The sequence below is a fragment of the Aythya ferina genome, assembly GCF_964211825.1.
Source record: "Aythya ferina genome assembly, chromosome: 2".
In the NCBI taxonomy this organism is placed as follows: domain Eukaryota; kingdom Metazoa; phylum Chordata; class Aves; order Anseriformes; family Anatidae; genus Aythya; species Aythya ferina.
In genome coordinates, this window is record NC_140297.1 from 119,599,625 (window position 1) to 119,626,135 (window position 26,511).

Genomic DNA, 26,511 nt, shown 5'->3' on the forward strand with positions numbered 1-26,511 from the left:
ATAGCACAGAGTCTGTGTGCCTCTTTCACAGGGCTGCATACAGATAGGATGTAGCCCACAGTAAGTGAAAACTGCTTGCATCTGTTTATGTTGGAACATGGTCTCAAAATATTTAAAAAAGAATAAGCAACAATCATCTTACCGTACTTGAAATCAAAATTTTTCACCACTTCCTCTAAGTCCAAATTTAGATTGTCTGAAAATAGAAGCACAAATTAAACTGTAGTTAATGCCCGAACAGCTCGTCCTTTTCAGATAAGGATTGGTAGGAACAAACCTCTATGAAAGGCAATGAAGTCTTGGAAATAGAGAGCTACAAACTCTGCAGTGTCTACTGGTTTGTGTTTTATGACTGCTGTGGTCACACCTTCGAGTAAGGTGTGAAGGCTCTCTGGAACAGATAGGTCGGTCATCTTCTTCCCTTGGAAGGTGCCTTACAGGTTCTCATCTGCAACAAGGAGATGGGTAAGTTGAGCATCTTCTACCCCATCCCAGTGTGTCCAACGTGACTGTAGTGCCTCATCTCGTGCCACACCACCAACAGCCCCTCTCCAACACCTCCCAAACGCTCCTTAAATGTAACGGGGGCAGTTACCATGTGCAGCATCCAGATCATTCACCCCCCACTGCATGGCCCTTTGGGCAGCACGGTCTGACCCTACAGCGAGGAAACCATCATGGTCATTTAAAACTGTGCCAACACACATCCCCTTAGGGCAGGCCAAACCCAAACGCCCCCGTCATGAGACACAGGAGGCATCTACGTCTCAGCCTGGGACATTCACAGGACATGCCCCGCTCCCTGCGCCCCCAGCCCCGGTACTTGCTTGCTCAAGGGCCCCCTCCTGTCGCAGCCTCCCCACCGAGGCCGGGATTCCCTGGGCGGAGCCTTCCTGGGGCCGTGACATCACAGTTCTCCTGCACCACAGCCCTCACGTCACCGGCAGATCCCGTGGATCCCCACGCCGGTCAGTTCCGACCCTTTTCCATCGATGACGAGGAATCATCACCCACCTACCTGCTGCCGGGCATCTGCGACGCTGCAACAACCTGGGGGGGTTTCCAGGGGCACAGGTGATCTAAGATTCAAGCGTCCTTGCTGCTGAAGTGTGTAGGTGATCTACAATGGCTTCCTTTAATAATAAGTAACACATATTCATAAGAGTTTACTCAAAATTAACAGAGTATTGTACCACTTTCGAGTTCTTTCACTGGAAACTATGTTAGTGTTAAACACCACAAAATGCTTCTTCCGTAAAAGAATCCTTAGAAAACAATTTCTCACTAGGAAAAATCCCACATACAATACCTCATCGCTTCTGGAGAGTGACAATACAGGCCATGATGTTAAAAAATAAATAAAATCAAAGTTAAATATCAATATGCTAAGACTTACAAAATTAGGCAGAATAGCTTTTGTATAATATAATGTCACAGAATAGGACATACTTTGAGAATGCATGTGAGAACTACAAAATGTATTACTTATGGAGTCAGAATAATCTGAAGTTTAGATTTCAGTATGGAGAGCATATGGAAGCAAGAGGACTTCATAAGCACACTAAACGTACCTGTGTGCAGAATGTCATGTGAACATCTCAATGAATGCAGATCAAAAGACACCTTATAAATATCCTTTTTTGGAAAACTTTCAAAATTCTAGGCCTGTGAAACTGCACATCAAAAGCTTTGAAGATGTTTAGATACAGATATCATGAAACAGAAAGTAATTAGAGGTCACTGAACAGAAGCGTAACTGTCCGTAAATATTTAGAAAGCTTCAGCCACTAACAATGTCTGTCTGAAACTTCAGAAGAGCACAACACAGGAGCTTATAGGAAAAAAATTTCTCTGGGAACTAATCCACTGCACTGGAACTTGAATGCCAGTTTTGGAAGCCACCTAGACTAAATCCATGATGAGAACTGTAGCAGCTGCTCTGCTAAAACACATCGCCCTTTGGCCCATAACTGCAGGGCCTGTCAGCCTAAGAGCAGTCTGCTTAACTGAAGATAATGACCTTGTCCTGCCGTCTTCTGCCCCATCTGCATAAGTAATAGCTTCCATACAAGGTTAAAATCTTACATGAGACAGAGACTAGTTACCAGACAGAAGTTCAGTGACTCAAGATCCCACAGAACACTTGTTTCTGAGAAAACAAAACAAAACAAAAAACTACAGTTCGATTATTAACTCTTCATTAAAGACAGTCTACAAAAGATAAATGTATTTTTTTTTTATTTTTTTAACTTGGAATTTCTTTCCGCTAAATGGGTAGAACAGGACTTGCATTTTTCACACGCACCACCTGCATATTTATACTTCCCAGAAACCCTAGTCTTCCTCTGATGGTCCAGCCTCGTCTTCATGATTAGTCTTAGCAGGAGTTTCTCTGCATTCTAAACAATCTGACTCTCTAAACCATTTTTTCACCGTACCTACAGGGGCAACTTGCACTGCTACAGTTCATTTCTCTGACCCAGTCTCTGGGCTTGCCACAGGGTTGTCATTCATCTCCAGAGAAATCACAACATTAACAGTTCCATCTCAAATGAAATGTTACTATACTATAAGCAAAGATTAATATATCATTATGGTTTTACTTCTCAAACCCTGGCTCGCTGTGCTTTATAGTATTACTCCATCAAAACCAAGAGATGGGAAAATAGTTAGGTTTAAATACTAGACAGCAGTCCCATAAGTATGAAAGACCACTTCCTCATTCTCCTTGCCTAAGGATTGTATACATCCATCCTAGAACTTATTTTTAAAGCCTGGCAAATTTAAGGATACTCAAGGAAGAAAAAAATTGATTTGGATTAAGTTTGTCAAAGAGCTTTGAATTAATGCAGTTTGGTTGGACTAAGCTCCAAAAAGCAAACTATTACTCCATTTTTTAATATCTTCTTTTGTGGAGACATACTACTGTTCAGTGCTCATTAATATTTTTTCAGCTGTTGATGACTTTATGCTTCTCAAGTATATGCTAATTTGTTATCAGGGTCCTTTAGAAGAGTCTATGTTGTACTTAATCGCTACCAGCTTATATAGGGGGATCTGCTTTTGCTGAAAGATGACAAAAATATTGTGTACTTGCCCAGCTGTTGATGCTTAAGAAGAATATATTCACCTGCTCATCTGTGCCCTGCTAAAGCCATGGACATTAGTCAGTTCTTTGCATGCAAATTAGCTAAACAACAATTTTTGTCTCCCCATCTTTACACATTCCCAAAGGAACTACAATTTATAGGTATAGTGAGGACATACGGACAATAAAATGGTTATTCACTGGCATGCTCATCCTGCAGCTGGCAAATTCAAACATAGAAAATGTGTAGCAGCTGATAATTCTTATAGAACAGATGTCTTTTCATAGTGAATCTAGCAAAAATTGTAAAAAAAATAAAAATTTTCATCTGCTTCTATTTGTACATTTGATGCTCCAGTGGACATATTAAATAGCAATTCTCTATGAAGACTCCTTGAGAAATGAAAATCTTGACTCTGGAAAAAATACATGATAACAGAATAGAGAAAACTCCATTAACTCTTTTTTCCTCATTCAAAATCTAATTTGTTATAGAAGTAATTCCCCAGCTGCACCCAAATTGAACGCATTCCTCATATTCCTTCCTGGCTTTATCTGGACATTAAGGTAGAACTTTGCTCCATGCAAAGTTTTGGTCTTTGTTTTTCTGGTATGGAACAGCAGCAGCAGTGATGTTGTGGAGGAAACAGCAGATGATGGGAGGCTCTTGGCTCCTGCACTGGATATGCTCTCCACCAGTCAGAACTACAGCCTGGGGCTTTTTAACACTATGGTGTCTCTCCCTGTCTCTGGGCATAATATGGCTCAAAAGAAAGTGAGGGCCTCTGACCAGGTATGCTACTCATACCTGTCTGACTTTTTACAACCTAAGCACTAAAATAAAATGCCTACTTTGAGAGTAGGCATTTTATTTTAGTGCTTACACACTTACACACTTAGATTTTACACACCACAGTGTGTAAAATCTGTGTCTGTGTGAGGAAAATTATCTGTCATCTGGATTTTAAAATTATTTTTTAGACATTGAGGGCAGTAGGCATGAACAGTTAGTCTGTATCCCTAATGTTAAATCATGCCTCTAAATCATGGTGGTATGAGGAGCACTGCCACCAGAAATGTTCCCTGATCAGTCGTGAGCCATGCCAGGGAATTGATTGGGAAAAATGGTTGATGCGCATGGACATGTACATGGACGTGTTGGGGAACATTCACACTGAGGAAAAAAAAAGAGGTTACTGGTGGAACTATTTGGCCTGCCAAAACAAATTAGTGAACCAGTAGGCAGTGTTCAAAACGAGGCAGAAAAAGATGATGCTTCATTCTGCCAAAGTCCGAACAGTTAATTCTGAATCCATTTTACAAAATCTTGGCCAGGAGCTTGGCTTTTTTGCTTCTTTATACTGCCCGGCAGTATCACAGGTCCTGGGAACAAGTTTAAAGTAATTCTGTGCTTGTCAGTAGTGAGCTATTCATTCCAGGAGAATTCCTGGCTGCCTGGTGCTATCCAGATTGAGTTGAAGGTGTTAAGAGTTTCTCAGGGGAAAAAAAATAAAAGAAAAAAGGCTCTTCTGTAAAGCACCCTCTATGTTAGTGCCACCATGGTTATACCAGGAAGTGCTTGAACTCTCTTTCCTCATCCTGTAGAAAGTGCTACCTGTAGAGAGAGCAACATACAGGTTGCCAGACTCGTTGCTGTACTGCCTAGGTTGACTGATTTATCTCCTGGGACACTGAGGCAGGTCCTCTGAGAAAGCACTAATGCTCCAAATCTACTATTTTGGCTCTTTAATGTTATTTTAGCTTTCATAATTAACAAAAACCTTGCCCCTCTGCCTTGAAAATTGTATCCTTTCCTCCTAAAAAAAAAATACTTTAAAGTTGAATTGAGTAGGTGCTCTTTATTACATTCATTATCTCTAAACAAACAAAAGAGGAAACAAAAATTGAGGACAGGTTACATCATGGGACACAGGGGACAGAAGTACTCCTAGACCACGGTAGTGCAGCTGGCAGTTTAGGCATGTAAGTCCATCACCAACCATACTGTTCTATGTGCACCTGTGATGAGAACAAGGGCGTGTTGAAAATAATGTATACTATACAGACTATGCCTAAAGACCATGTAAAAAAGGTTGCAATTGTCTAGGCTCCAGCAGCTAGGAATGAAAGTGCTCTTGAATATGTGGTAAACTGAGGAGGAACAGTCAGCTTCTATCTTTAGCATAGACCTAGAGTTGATCAAAATGGTGAAAAGTAACCTGGACCTAGCTATGGAGTGGCTTGCTACAGAAATTAAGCTTATGTCTACCTGGCTGGAGGCAGATAGCCACAGGCAGACAACAGAAGCAATCGGAGTCAGGAAGCACTGAAAAATTTCCATTGGCAAGGAATCATTGGCATTTCAACCACAAAAGAGGTAATCCCATAACTTCAGAAATGCTCTTGGAAACAGGCCATAAGCTGCTTATGCAGAAGCAAAGTGTGAAACACTGGGGCTTGTGCTTGTTATTTGTGTTGCACTGAACTCAAAATTAGCATGAAGTGTTAAGAATTTTTGTTTTCCAAGTAAAGTAGCAGTAAGTCTTTGTAATTCAGCTTGCATAAAGACAAAGATAAGATAAGAAATCTTCCAGGAACCAGAATCTAGGCAGTAAATAACAGGAAATGTGTGTGTGTGTATATATATATATATATGTATGTATATAGAAAAGCAGCATGGTTTCTCTCCTTGTTTATGTTCTCATTTTACTTTTGCAGAAGTTATATCTTCCATCTTCTCCATCTTCATTTATTTCACCTTGTAAAAGACCTTTTAGTAGATGTCCTTTCAAGGTCTACTCACTGAAAGTCAGACTCTATGTGATAATTTATCTTCTTAGTCCTGTTTGCTCCTAGTCTTTTCCATTCCTGTCTACCTATACATTTATTTTCCACAGAATAAATCCCTGGTTTTTTTTTCAGCAGCTCTGAGGTTGGGTTTCTTGATTTAAAAAAAAAAAGGAGGGGGGAGAGAGAATTTTTTTCTCTTCTGTTGGAAAATAAGCAGTGTCTTAGCCTAGAAGTACACAAGCATGTTCTTCATGCTTTGTTACGATTTGAATGGCATATGTTTGCTGACAGTGCTCCTCATGCTAGGCATGTTTTTAGTAGCCTGAACATGGTGACAAACACATCGTGGCTATGTGAGATGAAGGCTAAGCAGCAGCCCCAAGGCTAGAGCTGGCCAGGCCCCAGAACAGATGATTGGCTTTGCCTCTGGAGAGGGAACAAAACGATTTTCTTCACCAAGTGCCAGATGTTGATGATTCACAGACTTAAAAATCTTGGGCATATTTCATTTAAATACTTCAATGAGGGGTAAGAAATAAAAAACTGGAGGGAAGGGAAGAGTATGAAGGGCTCAGCAGGAAAACTTGTTTCTTCCAGCCTGATAACTTGGGTCCGACAATCATTGTAATGAAAAGAGAAAGCTACATACCATGTGGCTTCATCATTATATCCAGTACATGGTATTTGCTATTCTGCCCAGCTCCCCAAGTTTGATTTCAATTTGTTTTTCTGCAGGAAGCTTCTATTCATCATCAGGCCCAAACAGTCAGACTGGGATTTCTTTATTTTGAAACACCCCAGATAACACAACACCTAGCCAGGATTAATTCCCCTTTCCTTCCTCCAGTCAATGACTTGACTTCTACTTTTCCCTGAGACCTCAGCTTGAAGAGAAGTCCAAGTACAAACACAAGGACACTTGCTACCTTGAGAAGGAAGCAGACAGATGCAAAAAGAATATAAATGCAGTTTCTGGAGCACATGAAGAAAATTCATATTTTATTTGTGGAGGAGGGCACAAAGAGAAGGGCATCTGACTGTATACAGACAGACGCAAAAAAAAAAGTAAAAGAGCATTATATTGAAAATACTTCCGAATTATTATTAATATGGTATTTTTCTCCACTACAGGTTTGCATTTAAACAAGAAGAGGAGTGTTTTTCTATAGATACATTTAATTTAGAATTACAGATTGATACTGAGGTCTCAGGTCTGTGGACAAACTCAGAAACAGCAGCCCAACTAGTTCTCTCCATAACAGACACTGCTGTAAAAGCAAACAAATTGAAAGATCATCAATATCTAAAATTAGGCAACAAAGGATTTTTTTTATTTGTTCTGTGTTTATAATTATTAATTTATCTATTGCCTAAATAAGGCCCCAACAAAAAACGTACCGGTTCTCTCAGTGGCTAAGTAGAAGCATTCACCTAACTTGGTGGCCCCCATTCTTAGTTTGTGCTGTTTAAAATGTTTGACTCAAAACACTGTCCTGAGATAAGAAGAGTATTTCTTTGAATGGAAAAATATTCAAGACAATGAAAAGTTTTGATTTTCTGTAGTAGTTTTGTAGAGATATTTGGAGTCCCAGACATTAAAAGCTCTTTAGTGAAGAGTGAGATTTAGTCAAGGGATGGGTATTTCATTTTCAAGATTTACTCTGTTAGTCACACTACTGAGCAAGAATAGGGACTCCCCTTCACTTTCCCTTGTTTAAATCACAGTAAAGTTATTTAATCCATTGCTTCTGTCATCAGGCAGATGTGAAGCATAACAGTATGCAAGTAAAAGCTGGATACAAGTGTTGAATGGGCAATGAGCGAATTGCATTTATGAATAAGTTTTTCCAAATTAAGAAATATCACTTAAAAGTATACTAAAACATAAACTTGGCTTAGTGGTTTTAATAGTTATGAGTAATGCAGCAATAAGAAGGTTTTTGTAGTCTCTCAGTGGAACACTCCATTTGACACTGAACAAGTAGCTGCTTATTCACAAGCTTGTAACACCATCTCATCACCATGGCTACAATTTTAATCCTTTTCATTACTCTTTAGGATAAAGAAAAAAAAGTTTCTAAAAGCAAAACATTAAGAGGCTCTTTACTCTCAACTTCCAAATCACCAAGTAGGGGATCAAACAATGTCATTGAAGTACTTTGGGTACCTTGGTACATACAGAGGAAGAGTCAGAAAGCAAGACATATTCCACAGAACGGAGTTGTTGCTAGAGTTAGGGGACCTTTCTGGGGAGAGACAGCTTCACAGTTGATCCAGGCAATGATACTGCAAAAAGGAAGGGGCTGGGTGTAGACACCATAGCACAAGCATTATGAAAAAACTTATGCACGATAAGTTGTACTGTACTTCCAGATGATGCAACTCTGACAGCAACATGCCTGTTACAGAGCAAGGAACATTCTTGGAGGCCATAAATGGTTGGCAGATCTCAGCCCTTAAAAACTACAGTTTTCAAAACTGAAGACAAGTTTGTGGTGTATCTTTGCAATGTATCAAGCAAGGAGCAAGCTTGTACTGCTAGCTAAAGCTACTAGTACTAAAACTACTACCAGCCTCTCTTTGAGCTTACCTTTAACCACATATCAGAGCACAGAATATATTTAAGTGGACTAATCTGAGAAGTGTTTAAATACTAGCTCATACCATTAAGCTTATGCAACACTCCCTCATCTGCAAGTCACCTTAAACAGGGAAGGTAACTTACCTGAATTCATGAGTCCTTGTTTGGAGATTGTAAAGTGCTTCTTTATTTTAAAGCAGAGAATATGAATAAAGAGAGAACGGCTTTAACCTGCTTTTCCTGTCTTCACAATTGACTCTCCAGTACTGATTGGTGCAATTAACCCATTTCCCTAGGCTAATTGCTAAACCAGGAGCAACCGAAACAGCTTCCTGAAAATAACAGTTTCTTAGAAAGAGCTTGTGTTAGAGACGGCTATACCCGTAAAAGGCAGAAAAGTTAGGATAAAATTATCTTCCACTAGCTATCTTCAACTCTCACCTTTATTACACAGAAAATTCTTTAGGTGGCCAGTGGGCATCAAATTACAGGGGATAATAAAGAAAACAACTTCAAAGCAACTGTCTGGATTAACAAATAAATGAAGTAGAAATAAGAATAAGTATCTGACTAGCAGATAGCTCCTGTCTGCATCATAAACAATGTCTGACAGCAGCTCTCCTTGTCAGTGCAACATTCAAAAACACCCTGTCAATGCAGCTTCTCTCCCACAGAATAACATAAACAAACAACTAGCAATGTTTCCATGAATCAACAACAGTTCGGATTTTTCCCCCACTCAAGACCACCCTTTTATCTAAATCTCTGTGACCTCTTTTCCTGTCTCATATCAGTCAAAATTTTGTACATGCATACAGACTGAGCTAGCATGGTTATGTGTACAGAGATGCTATGGAAAGCCATTCTAAAACAGAATGAAGATTAATTTGTGAAGATAATTTATTATAAAAATTTATATGTTGTAATCCTTTAGACTGTTCAGTTCTAATACATAATAAATGTACACACTAACTATTCTTTATGTCATAGTTGGTCCACATGGTTATTTACTAACAAAAAAAACACTGAAAGACGTGTATGGGACCAATATATTTTTACAATTTCAATTAATTTTGAAGTGAAGAAAGCCCTTATAATAAGCAGGAGTATAAATGTTTGGCATACCTGCCTGTATCATGCAGTTATATTAATACAACTCACAAACTGATGAACTCCTAAAATAAAGAGAGAAGGTGGTTCCATTTTCTAAATGAATATTGGTTTTCTGAGTTTGTCTCAATCATTTGCAAAACTCCCATATTATTTGCCAATATGAAAAAGAATTTTTAATCTATATTAAATTAACACTGTACTGTACTATCAATGGTCCTCTTACAGGAAAAAAATAAATAAAAAGTCTGGTACCTATTTTGATTCCTAAAACTGCTACTCCCTGTAAAATGTAATAATATGCATCTCTACAACAGCTTCAATACCGGTTAGCTTTGATTTCTTTTTTTTTTTTTGTTTCCTCTTCTTTTGTATTCCACTTAGTAAAATAATCATGTTTCATTTGTTTATTTAGACTAATAAGCGAAGTGACAAGACCCAGCACACTGATAAAGTCTGAGACAGTTATGTTCTCCTTTTTAGTTGTCAAAATATATAACAAACATTGCTAGTAAATACAGAAATAACCTTGAAAGATTTTATATGTGGGATAGACAGAAATTTGAAGTATGTTTCCTAGGAAATTAAATACATTTTTATGCATTGCTACTTAATCACTGTGCTCCATCAGTCCAAGTCAAAGAATGTTAAAATATAATTAATCGTTGGGTTTCTCTTTAAAAAAAAAAAAAAAAAACCTAAAATGTAAAATGAACTTTTTTTCCTCTCTATTTAATTCTTAAAGATTTCCTTCACACATATTTAACTCTTGAAATTATTTCAACAACATGGAAGCAGTTATAAGAGAGAAAAACACTGAGACTGTATCATTCACCATAAGAATTCTATTATAGAACAGGTCTCATAAAAACTGAGCCTGCGGGGGCTGCCCACAGGCAGCAGCTCTTCAAGCACTGCTCCCACACGGCTCCATACCATGGGGTCCATCCCCCAGGAGCAAACTGCTCCAGCACGGGTCCCCCACGGGTGGGTGGCAGCTCCCCCCAGATCCCCTTCTCCTGCATGGGCTCCTCTCCACAGGCTGCAGCTCCGGCCCAGGGCCTGCTCCTGTGGGGGCTTCTCCACAGGCTGCAGCATGGAGATCTGCTCCATGTGGGACCCATGGGCTGCAGGGGGACAGCCTGCTCCACCAGGGGCCTCTCCCTGAACAGGCTGCATGGCAACTGCTGCTGCCTGCCTGGAGCACCTCCTGCTGCACTGACCTTGGGGGCTGCAGGACTGCTTCACACTCCTTGCTCTCCCAGCTGCAGCGCAGCAGCAGGTTTTTCTTTCCCTTTTCTTTAATATGGTCTCACACAGGCACAAACAAACAAACAGGCACAAACATTGGCTTGGCTCTGGACAGTGGCAGCCCCCTTTGGAGCCAGCTGAAACTGACCCCTATCTTACATGGGGCAGCTACTGGGCTCTGCTCACAGAGGCCACCCCTGCAGCTCTCCCCGCTAGCAAAACCTTGCCACGTAAACAGGCTGCAACTTTTATAACCCAAGTTGAGATGGCTGAAAACAGCAATTAGATTCTACTGCCACCCAAGCCTTCTCTTCTCTAAGAAAAACAAAGAATCACTGAATCATTAAGGTTGGAAAAGACCTCAGAGATCATCTGGTCCAACCATCCCCCAACCACCAATATTACCCACTAAACCATGTCCCTAAGCTTAGCTTAAACGCCCCCAGGGACAGTGACTCCACTACACCCCCAAATCCAGTTCTCTCAATATCACCTCCTCTGTAACGTGCTCCAGCCTCCTCACTATGGCACTCCATTCTATTTTGTTACTAATAACTGACCACCAATTACATGTTGAATTCCTGACTGCTACTGTTTGAACCCACCTATCCACTGTGTCCAAGAGAGACTGCCACAGGCTGTGCTAAAATTAGGTGAGTAAACAACACCTACTATTCTCATCCATGGAATCAGTCATCTCATGACAGAAACACAGAAGGCAACCAGGCTGGTCAGGCGTGATTTGCCTATGTTGAATCTATGCTGGTTGCTCTGAAATACTCTTATTCTTCATATTTCTGGAAATGTCTTTCAGGAGGATTTTCTCAGTAATCCTTCCAGGGCCTGAGGTGAGACTGACCAGTCTGTAGTTCCCTGGACTGTCTCCCTTCCTTTTTCTGCAGGAGAGTATGACATGTCTCTTGTAGTCATCAAGGGTCTCCTCCAGTCACCACAAGTAGAGACACAGATTTTATTTACTTAGGCTACATTTTATATTACTGCAATAAGCACACACTGTGGCTGACATCCTCCAAAAACATTTCTACAAAGAAAAATTTCTGCCTGTCTAGAGTACCAAAAAGTGTATCATAGACCCTGTGTTGGTGCTATTATGATGTTACTCAGCATTTGTGTTCTGTTTTGTTTGAACTCTGCTGTGGCTGATCTTAAAACAGAGCTGAACTATTAAGAAAAGTTTTAGTAGACTTCAGTAAGAATTGCTATTTCAGCAGTATTTCTGAAGAAAAACAAAACAAAACAGTTCTGAAATAACACAGGAGGATCAAGAAGCTTCTCCAGAGAAGTGTGTGAGTAGTGAAAAATAAGTGAATCAGTTTACCCATGATTAAATTTGCATTTTGCAATTGGGATTATTTGGGTAGATAAAAAGGGAAAGAAAGGGCTTGTGGTATGATCCACACTACATCACTGAAAAATTAAAGACTAAAAAAAGATGTTCAACTGGAGTTTTGACCACACCCAACATTAAAAATGCAATTATTATGTAAAGTTTTCCAAGCTATATACACTTTACACAACTGTGCCTATGTCTTTGAGCTGGCAAAATCTGACTCAGGTGCTAGCTTTTAGGAAACTTCATAGTAAAGGTGAGTTTATACTTTCACAAGCCAGAAAAATAAAGTATGCAGAAAAGGGATCAAAACACCATGGTTAATCTGCAACATAGTTTTTACATCATTCTTATGAGAGCACATAAGGGTGGGAACACCTTTCCTTCGCAAATGTAAAGGAAGCCAAGAATCACAGATCCTTCATTGATGTACCATGAAGTATCATTTGCTATATTATGTAGCTACCAGTAATAAATAATTAAAAAAGAAAGACAGACAGACATAACCACAATGAAGAAAAACTAATTTTCTCTGGTTACTTTTTAATACATTTACTAATTAATTCCTTTGCTTGAATTTTCGTATTTGTGAAATCCTGGTAACATAGGTAATCATGCAGCAGGATGTGGGACAGTCAGAGCAAAGAACTGAGTTTCTCTCTTACTCTGTGGTGTGAACTCAGAGGTATTGAAGAGTTTTGCCAGATTACTTGCAAAAGGAAGCATGCATTACATTATTAACAGCTTAATACCTGTAACCAGTAGTGTTGATAACACTATGAAAAACATTGTTTTCACTTCTGATTTAAGAGACACAAAATGTTATCAAATGTACTACAAGCCCATGGATTTGAAGCAAAACCAATAAAACTGAAGCCAGATAGAAAGGTAAATATTTTTTTTTTTTTTAAAAAAAAAAAAAAAAAAGGTAAATTAGGAGCTCAGAATTACCCTCTACAAAAGACTGCCTCCCACGGGATTATATTCAGGTCTGTCATTATCCCAAGGTGAAGGAGGGGAAGTACAGAGGTATAAGAACTCCTGTTGGCGCACCTTGCTTGGGCTTGGCAGTGTGTTTCAGGGTGCTATGTGCCATGCCACCTGACAGCTACGTGTTGCCCCCACACATCTCCACAGGCCCCCCTAGGGACCTGGTGGTGGATGCCATGCTCCCAGACCCAGCATACCAAGCAGATGCTGTCTGCAGCTCAGATTTCTCCCACCTTTGCTGCACTGCAACCCTCCGCAGCTGTTGAGAGGCAATTTTACTAGGGGTAATTGCACAAAACTTTTCTCTCCTGCGGTACAGCTCTAGCTCCTGAATTTTGAACCCTCCTCTCTGCAGTTACTGTGGCCTCTCTGTTGTTCCCTAAAGCGAGGTGGGCACGCATTTAGCTCCTGGCTGTGCTTAGGAGATGTGTCATTAGTGATGTCTGCCCGCAGCCAAACCTGCTCCCGCAGTCGGACCCAGGGTTCCCCCCAGCCAGCTGGGAAAGGTCAGTGTGCTTGCTCTTCCTCACCTTTCAAAGTGCTCAGCCTCACTGGGAGGGGGTGGGTTGACTTATTTTTGAGCCCAGGCAAGTCTGTGGGTCAGCCCCCCCCAGAGCCTACCCCAGCTCTGGAGGGGGGGTTCTGCTTCCCTCTCTCATCCCCAAGCATCCTAAAGGCACTGGACCCTGCCTCAGGCTCAAGGCTTGGTGAGCTGCCATGAGCTTGGTAAGGGACATGGGGGGGCTGGGGAGTCCCCACGTGTAGTTAGTTCAGTGGTCACCTTAGGGGAGTGTGGGGCTGTGAGCTATTTCCTCTCCCCCTGCTCCCATCTCCAGTCCTGTCAACCCCATGGATCCCACCAGCACTGGTGATGGGCAAGAGCAGCTGGTGGGGACCATTCCTGCTGTGAGGGGACCATGGGAGCCTCAGCTGAGCCCATGATGATATCCTGCTGCTCCCAGCAGGTCCCCAGTGGCAGGAGGCACATGGCAGCTGAAAGGAGGACATTAGTGGTTGGATGCTCTGGAGGAGACAAGTTTGAGAATAACCAGGATCCATGCCTTTCCCCCCTCTTCCAAGTCCTCTTCGCCACCAGTGGGCCTGGCCCCTCCGCTGTGGCCATGGAAAACTCCTCACTTCCAGAGCTCAATTAGTCATGTGCGCCTGGGCACACAGACTGCACAGGGAGAGGGGATGAGGGGCTGAATATTCATATTCATTTTGTCCTCTGTTAGCCCTCCAAGGAAAAACAAACTAGAATGCTGTAAAAATGCTTGCAATCTTAGTATTTATCATCTTGGTGGTCTTTCTTGTTCTTTGCTGTAGCAGGGTAACATTTTGTTACGTATTTGCCCCTCCACTGAGTACAGAGATGTAGGGAAATGCAGTTAAAGAACGGCATTTCCACTTACACAGGAAGGGAAGATGGGTTTCAGGAGGTACAAAAGGATTCATGTGTCACATGCTCAGATTTGCAGATTCTTCCTGAAAGTCCTTGTACTAGTTCCCTTCCCACTGCTGCAATCTAATGCTCTGTTATCGACACATGGAGAGCATCTTTCACCATATCCTTCCAAAGAGAACCCAAATAAGAATTTTACTTGTAGATCGCAGCAATACAGCAGATTTGCAGTTATACAAACCCCAATACATTATAACATCATGTAGCTGTGTTAATGGTTAAATTATTTCTGTGTGAGTCACTAACGTTCTGTGAGGCAGCCGGTGCCAATTTCAACACCCATTCCGGCTGTAGTGGAAATGGAAGGATTACTTTGCAGGACAATGATGTCTAATTCTGCTTCACTAAAGTCAGTGGGTAGCATGTGACTGACTTGCATCGGTCACAGAAGCTGTCCTTTGTAAGAGCAAGTCCAAAAAGCATTGAGGACTCATTTCTACACATGTACAAAAGCATGCCGCAGGAACTAGTGTCCCACTTCATCTTGCTTCTTGAAAGAAAAAATAATTAGCTTTTCCCACCAGCTGCCTGTTGTTTCAGCTAGGCTTTTACGTTGTACTGATGTTTCTCTTTGGTCAGTCACTTGCTGTGCAGAAAGGTTTCACGTTCCTGTCTGATGCACTTTCTGGCATTTTTCTCTGCACAGGCCAAGTTGCAAGGTAGGTCCCCATTTAGGCTGCTAGTCAATACACACATCACCTCTCCTGTATCTTTAAGTCATCAGATGTGCAACATTACTTCTGTAAACTCTGCATACAGTTCTGAAACTAAACAGCATTAAAGGACAAGAGATTTTTTCCAAGATTACTGTGTTTTCATTGGTATCCTTCCCTGGATATCAAGAATGAAAGCCAAATACTTTTCTTTTTTAAAAACAAACAATCACTTTGAATAGTAGCACAGATTTGAGCATTGCTCCTGATACTGATGCTGCTACACAGGTACATTTGTCTTATCACCTACTGGGACTTGTCTTTATCTTAGAAATGTTACTGACATTTGAGTAGTTCTATAGAGTACTTCTGCAAAACCTGGTGTCTAGCTATATACCAGATGCATCTCTGAGATGCTCAATTGATGATAACCATAGGTTATAAGGACAATCTGATTTGTATTTCATTTTTATATAGTTTTGAATCTCAAAATATTGTGTTCCTGAACAATATAATCCATTTCAAGACTTAAAAAAAAATAAAACAAACTTTTACACTACATCAATGTTTCTTTAAAGAAAGATAATATACTAAGTATGAGGAAAGGCATGCTGTAAAAGAAAATTCTGTCTTCAATTCCTGTTGCCCATTGGGGAAATATGGCAAGTGCCATATTTTACTAAATTTCTCTTATTTCACACTGTCTTGTACTGCTTGTCTTTTTACATCTGAAACTCAAAAATGCAAACATCACCACCTATGTTAAACACTACCCTTCCATATCTTCCTTCTCATTCTGAAGTCCCACCATACCTGTTCTTCATAGTAGGATGACTATATGAAGAAGACTTCAGTATTCGCCCAAATGCCCAGAGTTTTCCCACAGCATCTAATTGCAGAGATGGCTAAGACTCAACAACAGCTCAGCTGTGATGAGGTTGCTCAGCTCAAATTCCCGTGGGGCAGGACTTCCCCACACTTGGCTGGGCTGTCTTCAGTGTACATGACATGTCTGCAAGGTGGGACTGGACCCTGTCCTTACCCCTGCTTCAGGTACTGCAGTTTGACAGCTACTAATAAGAGAAAGGTGAGACTGAACAGCATGGAAAATGCTGAAAGCTAAGTAAGGCCTCCTCTGCCTGGAGAAACTTCAGCATTAAAACAAACAATACATATTTTTCTTCTCTTGTTCCACCTTTTAGTGTAGGAAACAGAACATTCTTGGTCCAAACATGACCAAACCTAGCAAGATAGGGAGAGGTTAGATCTTCAGCTCTGCTGGTCAGCAAGGGCAACTTGGTGCTCTTTAAAAGAGAAACTTTGACTCCTTCAGAAGCAGTAGAGGATAATATCTGAGCAAAACTTGCACTCCCGTAAACCTCTATACTTCCTTTCTAGAGGAGGGATTTATCCTCCTGTTCAGCCTATGTTTAACAAGCTATAAGGACATTCAGTGGCGTCACATCTTGAGACACTATAGTTGCTGTAAAGATGTATTAATGAAAATGAGTAAGCTAAAAAATAAATCAATTTATCACAATCACAGCACAAGTTTTCTGTGTGACCTGCTGTGGATACTGCAGGTAATACAGACTTTCAGGAGAAAAAGCAGAGAAAAAGTACAGCCAATATAAAATGATAAAATACAATTAAGAATTTTAAAAAGGCAGACTTCTTTCACTATACTGAAGGGGAAATGAGAGAATTTGCAGCCAGGTCATCACTATCCTGTGATATATCACCACTATATCCTGATATAAAATGCTTTGGATTAGCAAATGCAAGATACCTAATCCTACTTGGTTAGTGGCTTTCTCTCAAGTGGACCTGCATTTTCAGATGGAAATGAATCCAGGATGAACTGCAGATCCAGATGGCTAGTAGCACCCTCAATGTGGGCATGAGCTTCTCAAAAAGAAAACACAGATTTTACTTCTGCAGAGGAACATTGTGAGACAGGTATCAAGGCAGACAACACCTGACCTGCTACATCCTACATTTACCTAACAAGCAACTACTTGTAGGCCAGACAGGCCAGGAAAGAAAGACTGAACCCTCTGTGGATTGAGGTGTCCTGACCACAGGTAACTTATCACAAGTGGCAGGTATCCATCCATACATAGAGCTGATCCCACAAAAGCATTCTTCAGCTAATTGTACTTCACCCTCTGTTTTTAATCACCCTTGACTGGGTTGGTGTTAAACCCAGCATTTTGAATTATTATATTTGATATTATATTATTATATTTGAATTAAATTATATTATTATATTATTATTATATAATATATATTATATTATTATATTAAATATTATATTAAATAATTTTGAATTAAATTATATTTGAATTACCTACGAGTATGTAGAAATTTATTTGTATGCATGTGTGTGTGATTTTTTTTTTTTTTCCAGGAAAAGAAGATGGGGAAAGGAGATGGTGCTGTAGTTTCAAGACTGTGATTATAGTACCAGGAAGATGCACCTGTATAATGCAAGGTGACTTTGCTCTGCTTGGATCAGGGACCCAGAAGGGTCTGAGCCTCTAATACAGCAGAAGCACAAAGGATTGCAAGCCTGCAGCACTGGTTCTGGCACACGGGGCTCTGCCGACAGCCCAATCACCAAACCCACATGCACCATTCATGGGTAGGGACCTGATCTGCAGACACTCAGCCAGCTCCTTCTGACTGTACTTGTTTTGTGAGCACCTTTTGATTAAGGATTAAACCAATAGTGTTTCTGAGGTACTGACTGTTGTCCACAAGAAATCACAAAGGTGCAAAAAGGCTTTAATAAATTTCTCAGCTGACTACCCCAAACCTATAGCAGTTAGTGGTAGCCAGCATTTCCTGAGCTCTTTTGGGCTCCTCCAACACACTGCCCTGACACCAGAGGATTTCGGCAGGTTTCTCACTCAGGTCAGGAAAGTTTTTTTTTCCTCCATGTGGAGATTTGCATCATCTTTTCCCCTGAAAGCTGGCATAAGGGAAGGGATACACCACACTATGATATTTTTCATATCCAGATGCACTGCATCACTGGATGGCCAAAGCAGCTCTCAAAACATACATCTGCTCTGCCATCTCTACATTTCCCATCCAATAAATTCTGTGCCTATGTATCATTTGCATTTTAGTGATTGATTCTCTCTGATTATTTGTCCCAGAGCATAAAGCTGCCCTGAAGCCAGGAGAAACATCAGCAGTCTGTAGAAAGAGGGAGTGTACAACATCAAAGAATCACACAATGTCAGAGTACAATACTCCCTGTGTCTGGATCCAGGGAAGGAAGACCCTGGACTCTGTCTATTACCATGTCTATTAGTGCAGAAAGAACAGCTCATGGCAGACCAGCCCATTCCAGTTAGAATGGTCTGCATTCCTCTCCTTTCCTATCCTCTTTCAAATAGTTTCATAGTAGTTAATAGAGAAAGCTGTACAATTTTGCTACTTCTAACCATAAAACATGATTATAACTAAAGATGATTTGGCATTAATCTCTTGAGTGACAGAAAACCAATTTCTTTCTCTTTCGATATGTAATAAAAAAAAAAAAAGAAAAAAGCCTCTGTGCAAGTGTTATGGATTTGCATTTTTTCCTATCTTCTTCCATATTCATTATGTTACGAATATGTTATTTGAGGCTCCACGACTACCTACAGAACCTCTATCTGCTTACAAAACCCTACACCACCAGAGGGGGCTCAAAGACAAGTTATTCAGAAACCTGCTGCGTGGGAACTCGAGTTGCTGTCTCTCCTGACACAGATCAAGCATTTTCTATGGAAGCTCTTTTCCTTATATTTTACTCGCATGCATAACCCCAATAACCCCAAGCAGAGCTACAGGCTGGGAGAGGAATGGTTGGAGAGCTGCCAGGCAGAGAAGGACCTGGGAGTGATGGTGGACAGTCGGCTGAATATGAGCCAGCAGTGTGCTCAGGTGGCCAAGAAGGCCAACGGCATCCTGGCTTGTATTAGGAACAGCGTGACCAGCAGGGCTAGGGAGGTGATCGTCCCCCTGTACTCAGCTCTGGTGAGGCCGCACCTTGAGTACTGTGTTCAGTTTTGGGCCCCTCGCTACAAGAAGGACATCGAGGTGCTTGAGCGGGTGCAGAGAAGGGCGACGAAGCTGGTGAGGGGCCTGGAGAACAAGTCCTACGAGGAGCGGCTGAGGGAGCTGGGCTTGTTCAGCCTGGAGAAGAGGAGGCTCAGGGGTGACCTTATCGCTCTTTACAGATACCTTAAAGGAGGCTGTAGAGAGGTGGGGGTTGGCCTGTTCTCCCACGTGCCTGGTGACAGGACGAGGGGGAATGGGCTTAAGTTGAGCCAGGGGAGTTTTAGGTTAGATGTTAGGAAGAACTTCTTTACAGAAAGGGTTGTGAGGCATTGGAACAGGCTGCCCAGGGAAGTGGTGGAGTCACCATCCCTGGAAGTCTTCAAAAGACGCTTAGATGTACAGCTTAGGGATATGGTTTAGTGGAGGGCTGTTAGCGTTAGGTTGGACTCGATGACCTTGAGGTCTCTTCCAACCTAGAAATTCTGTGAAATAACAGAAGCAGGATATTAGAACGGCTTTAAGGAAAGGCTTAAAAATATAGGTAAAGAACATAGTTTTTAGGTCATAGTTTTCTAAAGGTGTGAGCCCAGAACTGCTCAGTGGTTTTGTAAGCATGCTCATTAGATGTATAGCACTTTTAAATGCCACGAAGCATAATGTTTGGACGTAGCTGAGGGGCCATTTCCTCCTGTACATTCTCACTCCCAGTAAATCTGCCCCGTGGGTAGACTGTTTTTCAGGAGTCTGACTCACACGAAGCTGATTTCACAAAACAAAGGCAGTGTTGGCTGACAGAGACCACCTTTCCTCCCTCTCATTACTCAAACCATGGCCCGAGCTTGTATCTGGGCAAGGATTTGTTTGTCACCGTACTGTGCTTCCCACTATTTTTATCTGCTAGATTTTCCCATTATTTCCGTTTTTCCTGTCCCTAGCTCCCACTGTGTATCCCCAGGCTGTATTTAGTGGTTTTTGCACTGATTCTCCTTCCAGCTCTCAGCCTCTAGATGGCACTGATTCTTCACTGAGAAGACATTGCTCTTTTCCTAAAACAGATTTAAAAACAAACAAAAATGCTTCCAAGAGCTATGGGATATGCCCACACTAATAGAAATTAGCCAGTCTTCAGGGAAACAGCAAAACATTGGGATTTTTTTTTTTTTAATATAAATTATATATAAAGCAACTTGAATACACAGCAGGCTGAAGGAGGAGAGTACATGTGCTTCAGATTCAGCTCACTGTATTCAGGGAAATGCCTGGGCTGTTCCACATGGCTGCAGGAGAGTGATCAAACTTTCAATAAGCCTGGCTCTATTTTAAATGATATGGGCAGATCTGGCTGGTAAATGCAATTTTACCCTTGAACACATCTTAGTTCAGGCAAGTCAGGGAATAAATGCTGTAAAAGCTGCTTATTGAACCAGGGTGGAACACCTGCAGAGCAGATCTTACTACACTCAAATACAATGTTGTGATGTGATGTCCCCATCCACATGACTGATATCCAAACACATTTGAGAAATTCTGGATGTTAGTACTTTTCAATAGAGAGTGCTTGAATGGCTAAACGAAGTCTGCTGAAATAGAATTAGTTTAGGTTAAATCTAGATTATAACTCCTTACTGCTTCCAAATTCAATTTCACAATGCAGACTCCTGGCAGATCAGTAAGATAACAGCATTTCAAGAAGAACTCACAAATTCTTAAAGAAAAAAATTGTGATTTTCTTTAAAGAAAACATGCCTCAAAGCTTTTTTTTTTTTTTTTAAATGTGCATATTAAGAAAAAAAAATTTCTGTTAGGGAGCAGAGTGTCTACCTGGCACCTAGCAAAATTTTGGAGAGCTGTAAGTAACACAATGGATACAGTTTTTAATACTTTTAATACATGAATAACCATCAATGCAATCTGTTTTTCCTAACTTATTACTGCCTAAGATTTTCCTACAATTCCCATAGATAATGTAATGAATATCTAGGTTTCTGCTTCCCTCAAAAAAGTATGCCTTTTCTAAAGTCTGTATTCAATTCACCTTTAAACTGAATCTGAAAAGTTACATGTGGGCTTTTATGCCCCAGTCCACCGAGTCTGTGTTATAAAAGTGATCTTCAACTAAAGAAATTACTAGACTAATTTCTGGTTGGCATAGTGACACAGCAGCAATAGGCTATATAAAACTTTCATGTTCCTTATATTATGTACCTATAGAAGATATTGTCTTCATATTTGATGAGCCCTTGTTTGGCATTTGTTCTGTGATGAGATACAGCTACCCAGGTATTACTAAGAGCTAAAGTGATAGATCATTTTTTCACTTCTGGTAATACAATATGTTGTGGGATCTTTGGACAAATAAAGCTGAAAATCTCATATAGAACAAGAGAGCAGGTAGCTGTCATCTTTAGGGAGCAACTTGACCAGTTAGAGAAAAGCATAAAATAAAACCTCTCTATAATAATACTTTAAGGTGTATTGCAGGATTAAAAGGAAAACATCCAAAAGAGTGCAGTAATCTTTCTTCCAAGGGTTCCATACTTATCTAACTGCTCATCCAAACATAACATGGAAGTTGTGGCTTAACCCAGCTGACAAATAAGCCCACACAGCCATTTGCTCACCCTCCCCCCTCCCTCTCTTTTCAGTCTCACTGAGAACATACAAGGTGAAGGAAGTACTCCAACTCCTCAACATTAAACAATGGTAGAACCCAGCAACACTTACCTGCCAGCTTCTGAACTTGAGTCACTTCCAAGCTACTTCCCAGTGAAGTCTGACCACCAGCGTTTTACTGTACTGAGAAGGCACCACCAAGGTAACTAGCTAATAGTCTCTAAAACTCTTTCACAGAGACAGTAAAAAAACATGAAGGAAAAGCAGCCTGCTGGGGAACACTGAGTCCATTTCACCATGACACTAGAAAGGTGCCCTAGGTAACCTGAGCCTCAAACTCCCCTGAAGAGGCAATTCTTTCTATAAGTCCTCATGCTTCCTATATAGCAAAGATGAAATGATCCCCACCTGGCAGATTTCACTTCACATGTGTGGAGTCATGAGACCTTGTGAAATAGGCTCAACAAGCTCGTTTCAATGTTTAAGGTTCAATTGCTCCTTATTGCTAACAGAAAGAACCTGACAAGGGGCTTAGTGGTTAGAGTTGACCTAATGAATTAACTACAAAAGGCATGTAAGGGTCATATTTCTGCTAGTCATTCTGAGAGGAAAATTAGTACAGAGCCTGATAAAATAAGATAAATAAACATAAATAAAAGAGAAAATGATCTTAAGGCAAAATGGCTATCATAGATTTTCATCTGTCATCAAGTGTTTCTCTAGATCTGGAAGTTTGAAGAGGGTTGCAGTCTCCAAGCTCAGATACAGCCACATCTGGCACAACTGATTTCTGTGTTCCTTGCACTAGCTGTTCCTTCACCTCCTCTTAGTGATAAGGAACACAAGGACTTGTGTCTCTTTTGTGCTCCTCCGTTAGCAAACAAACCAGGACAGATTAAAGCCACTTTCTTCAAGTCAGTAAAATACTGGGCTACAAAGATGGTGAAGGGCCTAGAGGGAAAGATGTATGAGTAGCGGCTGAGGTCACTTGGCCTGTTCAGCCTGGAAAAGAGGAGGCTGGGGGGAAACCTCATCACGGTCTACACCTTCCTCATGAGGGGGAGTGGAGGGGCAGGTGCTGATCTATTCTCTTTAGTCACCAGTGATAGGACCCGCGGGAATGGTGTCAAGCTGAGGCAGGGGAGGTTGAGGCTAGACATTAGGAAGAGGTTCTTTACCGAGAGGGTGGTCGCACACTGGAACAGGCTCCCCAGGGAAGTGCTCACTGCAGCAAGCTTGTCAGAGTTTAAGAAGCGTTTGGACTGTGCACTTAGCCACAGGGTCTGAATTTTTGGGTAGACCTGCGTGGTGCCGGGAGTTGGACTCAATGATCCTTATGGGACCATTCCGACTCAGGATATTCTATGATTCAATACTGCCTTTGGTTTCAGTGAGAAGCCAGGCCCTAACAACTCAAGTGTCTTCTGGACAGTGTTTCTTCTGGGTAGGATAATTTCATTTCCCTTTGGAAGACTTACAAGGATGTAGTAACAAAAGCAAAGGCATAAAACAGTACCTGAGGCATAGGCTACTTTTCAGCCTGCAGCCGACTAGCTAAGTGATTATCATTTCAGACAAATATGATCTACATAATGTGAAGTGTTCTAGCATGCTTATAATCCACCAAAGGCCACAAAATGGGACCTTCGATTTAAGACTGTATGGAAAAGAAAACAAAGACAACAACAACAGAGAAGGAACTTTACCTTCACCTAAATTTTATTAAAAACAAACAAACAAACAAACAAACAAAAAACAACAACTTTTCCTTCACCTAATTTTATTATGTTGCATCTCCTTCAGGTGTCCACCATCACCAAAAAAAAATAAAAAAAAAGACATTGTGGCATAGAGGTATTTCAGTTCATACCAGAAGACATTCTTCTCACTGCGGTACAGTTAAGCCCCACAAAGTGCCAAAAATCCCTCCAAAAAGTAATGTATTTACAAATTAGTTTTACATGTTGGCATTATTTACTTGTCTGATCTTGCATTCAGGGCTCGATCTCTCTGGAGGGGAACATGTAATGTCGTGCAAGGTTGTTTGGTTGTATGACTGACAACAGGACTTTAAAAGTTTGAATGGTTTTATAGAAGCAAAATACAGAAGAGTACACTATCTCCAAGGGAAACATAGAAAGCTACCTGTTACTTCTCAGGTTTAAAGTTTTCCCTGAAAAGGTGTAAGCATCTGTTAAGGTGTAAGCAAAAGTGTAATCAACTGTTTGAGTACAATTCTTACATATACGTGAACATTTTCCTCTCCAATTTCCAACTTGGAGTGCAACATTTTTCACCATACTCTTAGATCAGGATTCTGATTCTAATAATGGTTCCTAATGCAAATTTCCAGAGCAGAGAGAAGCAAACCAAAACCTGACTGCTTTGAATGAGATGGAGAGCAAACAAACATAAATGAAGAAAATAAACCTGTAGGAATGCTATTAAATAATTGTCAGTGTCCAAAAGCTTTAAATCAGTTGAATCCTTGAAAGTTAATTAATGTAAACTCGGGTTGCATCACTGAATTTGAAGGAGTAAGATAGACATGCCATTGAAGAGCCTCAGTCACAGTTCAAATTGACACTGCCTCTAACTTCAGAAGAATGAAAGAGAAAAGCACATCTTTCCACCTTGTCAGCTACTGTCAGACCTAGAGGGGAAAAAAAAAAAAAAAAAAAAAAAAAAAAAAAGAAATAAAAAAAGAAAAAAAAAAGTCATTAAAATTAAAAAGTAATTTTTTTTTTTTTTTTTTTTTTTTTTTTTTTTTTTTTTTAGGACATTTCTCCAAATATGTAATATTTAGTAGTAACCAGACTACAAATGAAAGGGAAGGTGAAACAGTAGAAGGTACTTGCATGGCCTTAATTTACATGGCAATTGACAACAACCACAATCTGCAATGATTTGTAAATGCCTTACACCTTCACCCTTGAGACAGAAAAATGAGATTTCCACATTATGTAAGGGGAGTGCAATCCCTCTCAAAACATGGGAGTCTGGGATACACTATTGAGTATCGAAAATCTTAAGACTAGGCAGCACTGAACTCAACTGAGAAGGGAGGATGAGTCTCTCTGGATGTTCACGAAACAGAAAGAAAACTCAGATATTAGCCCTAAGCAACTATTTCTAGAGCTGGGATGGAACCAGGTTTCATCTAAGCCAGGGACCATTTCAGCATCTCCAAAGCTACAGGAATGGTTGATTGCTCTGTTGACTAGTGTTGCTGGTGGAAAAATTCTGGGGACCAGATCTGGGGATCAGGTTTAAAATTAAAACATAAGTTAAAACATCAGTGTGTTATCAACACTCTTTTCATCCTAATCCAAAACATAGCACCCTACCAACTACTAGGAGAAAAATTAACTCTACCCTAGCTTAAACCAAAATTTTAGCAGTCTTCTCAAAAACTTCAGTTCTCAAAAGCTTCTGAACAAAGTTAAACCCAGTTGACTATCTTCTTAGTGTAATGAAGCATTCTGCTAACTCTTACTTAAATTACATTAAAATTAAAAAGGCAGCAAGTAATGTTATCCAGTGAAATGAATCCTTGTATAAATAGCTTAGGATACAGTTAAGTAAGCCAGGGAAAGGCTGAATATAAGACAGAAGAATGCAGAAATAATTTGAATAGTCCCTGCCATTGCTAATGATGATCTTCAGATTTGGTTTTGTTTGTTTGTTTGTTTGTTTGTTTTGTTAGTTTTCCTGTATTGATATTAGACTTTCATTCAAGGCTTGCTAAATTCATGGTTGTCAATTTCCACTCCTCTGTGACTAGACAAGGAATATTGTCTTGACAAGACAAGATAAGACTAGACTAAGTGTTACGCAGAGGTTATGCTACATAGCTAATTTTTTCAGCTTTTGAAGAACTGCTACCATTGAGTCACATTACCGCAGGTAAAAGTACGCAAACAAACAAACAAACAAAAAAAAAACAAACAACCAACAGTCCAGTTTGCCAAGTAGTCTGTCTCCAAAAGGATTTATAATGGTGACTTACAGCTGTTTCCAGGGACACTATTATACTGTGTAGGTGGGTGATATACAGCTTGATCAGTCAGAATTAAGACTGGAAAGGCAGAAATAGAAACCCTTTAAAATTATTTGTATTTGTACAATGAGAGTGCATAGTGGCCCTGGAAAGATTCAGGTGGGCTGGCCATTCTGCAAAATACTGACCACAAGACAGTTTGTCTATGAATAAAGCTAAATCTAATCTCTTTTAAGACAAAAGTAACTAGTAGATAAATGAAGAATTCATAAAGAATCAGAAGGGTAGGAAAAGCAAAACTAATACAGGAATTGCAAAGTTTGATTATCTCCCAAAGTTGTGGATGAAGACATATTTGTTTCCAAAAGATAGCCTGAAAATTTAGAAGAAAGATTGTGGAAGAGAAGAATAGAAGCAGCCCTCTAGTGAGCTAGAACAGGTAACCAGATAACCCTACCTGCTGTAAATCATCCCAGTCACCACTTTTTTTTCACTTTCTAACACCAAGTTTAACCAGAAAATATTTCATTAACATGCTATAATTACAGTTTATAAACAAAGAAACA

At 40.4% G+C, this 26,511-nt stretch overlaps 1 protein-coding gene across 2 annotated transcripts in view; it reads right to left on the minus strand.

Moving 5' to 3' along the window:
- Positions 1-22,299, minus strand: part of CABYR (calcium binding tyrosine phosphorylation regulated) — a 29,196-nt gene extending 6,897 nt beyond the window's left edge. For both annotated transcript variants that reach the window (XM_084511869.1, XM_084511868.1), the window contains exons 1-4: positions 22,057-22,299; positions 1,019-1,133; positions 278-448; positions 143-196 (exon numbers count right to left, since the gene is read on the minus strand). In XM_084511869.1, the coding sequence (XP_084367995.1) occupies positions 143-196; positions 278-413 (190 nt within the window). In that variant the 5' untranslated portion in view covers positions 414-448; positions 1,019-1,133; positions 22,057-22,299. The remainder of the gene's footprint in view (positions 1-142; positions 197-277; positions 449-1,018; positions 1,134-22,056) is intronic.
- Positions 22,300-26,511: the final 4,212 nt, after the last annotated feature.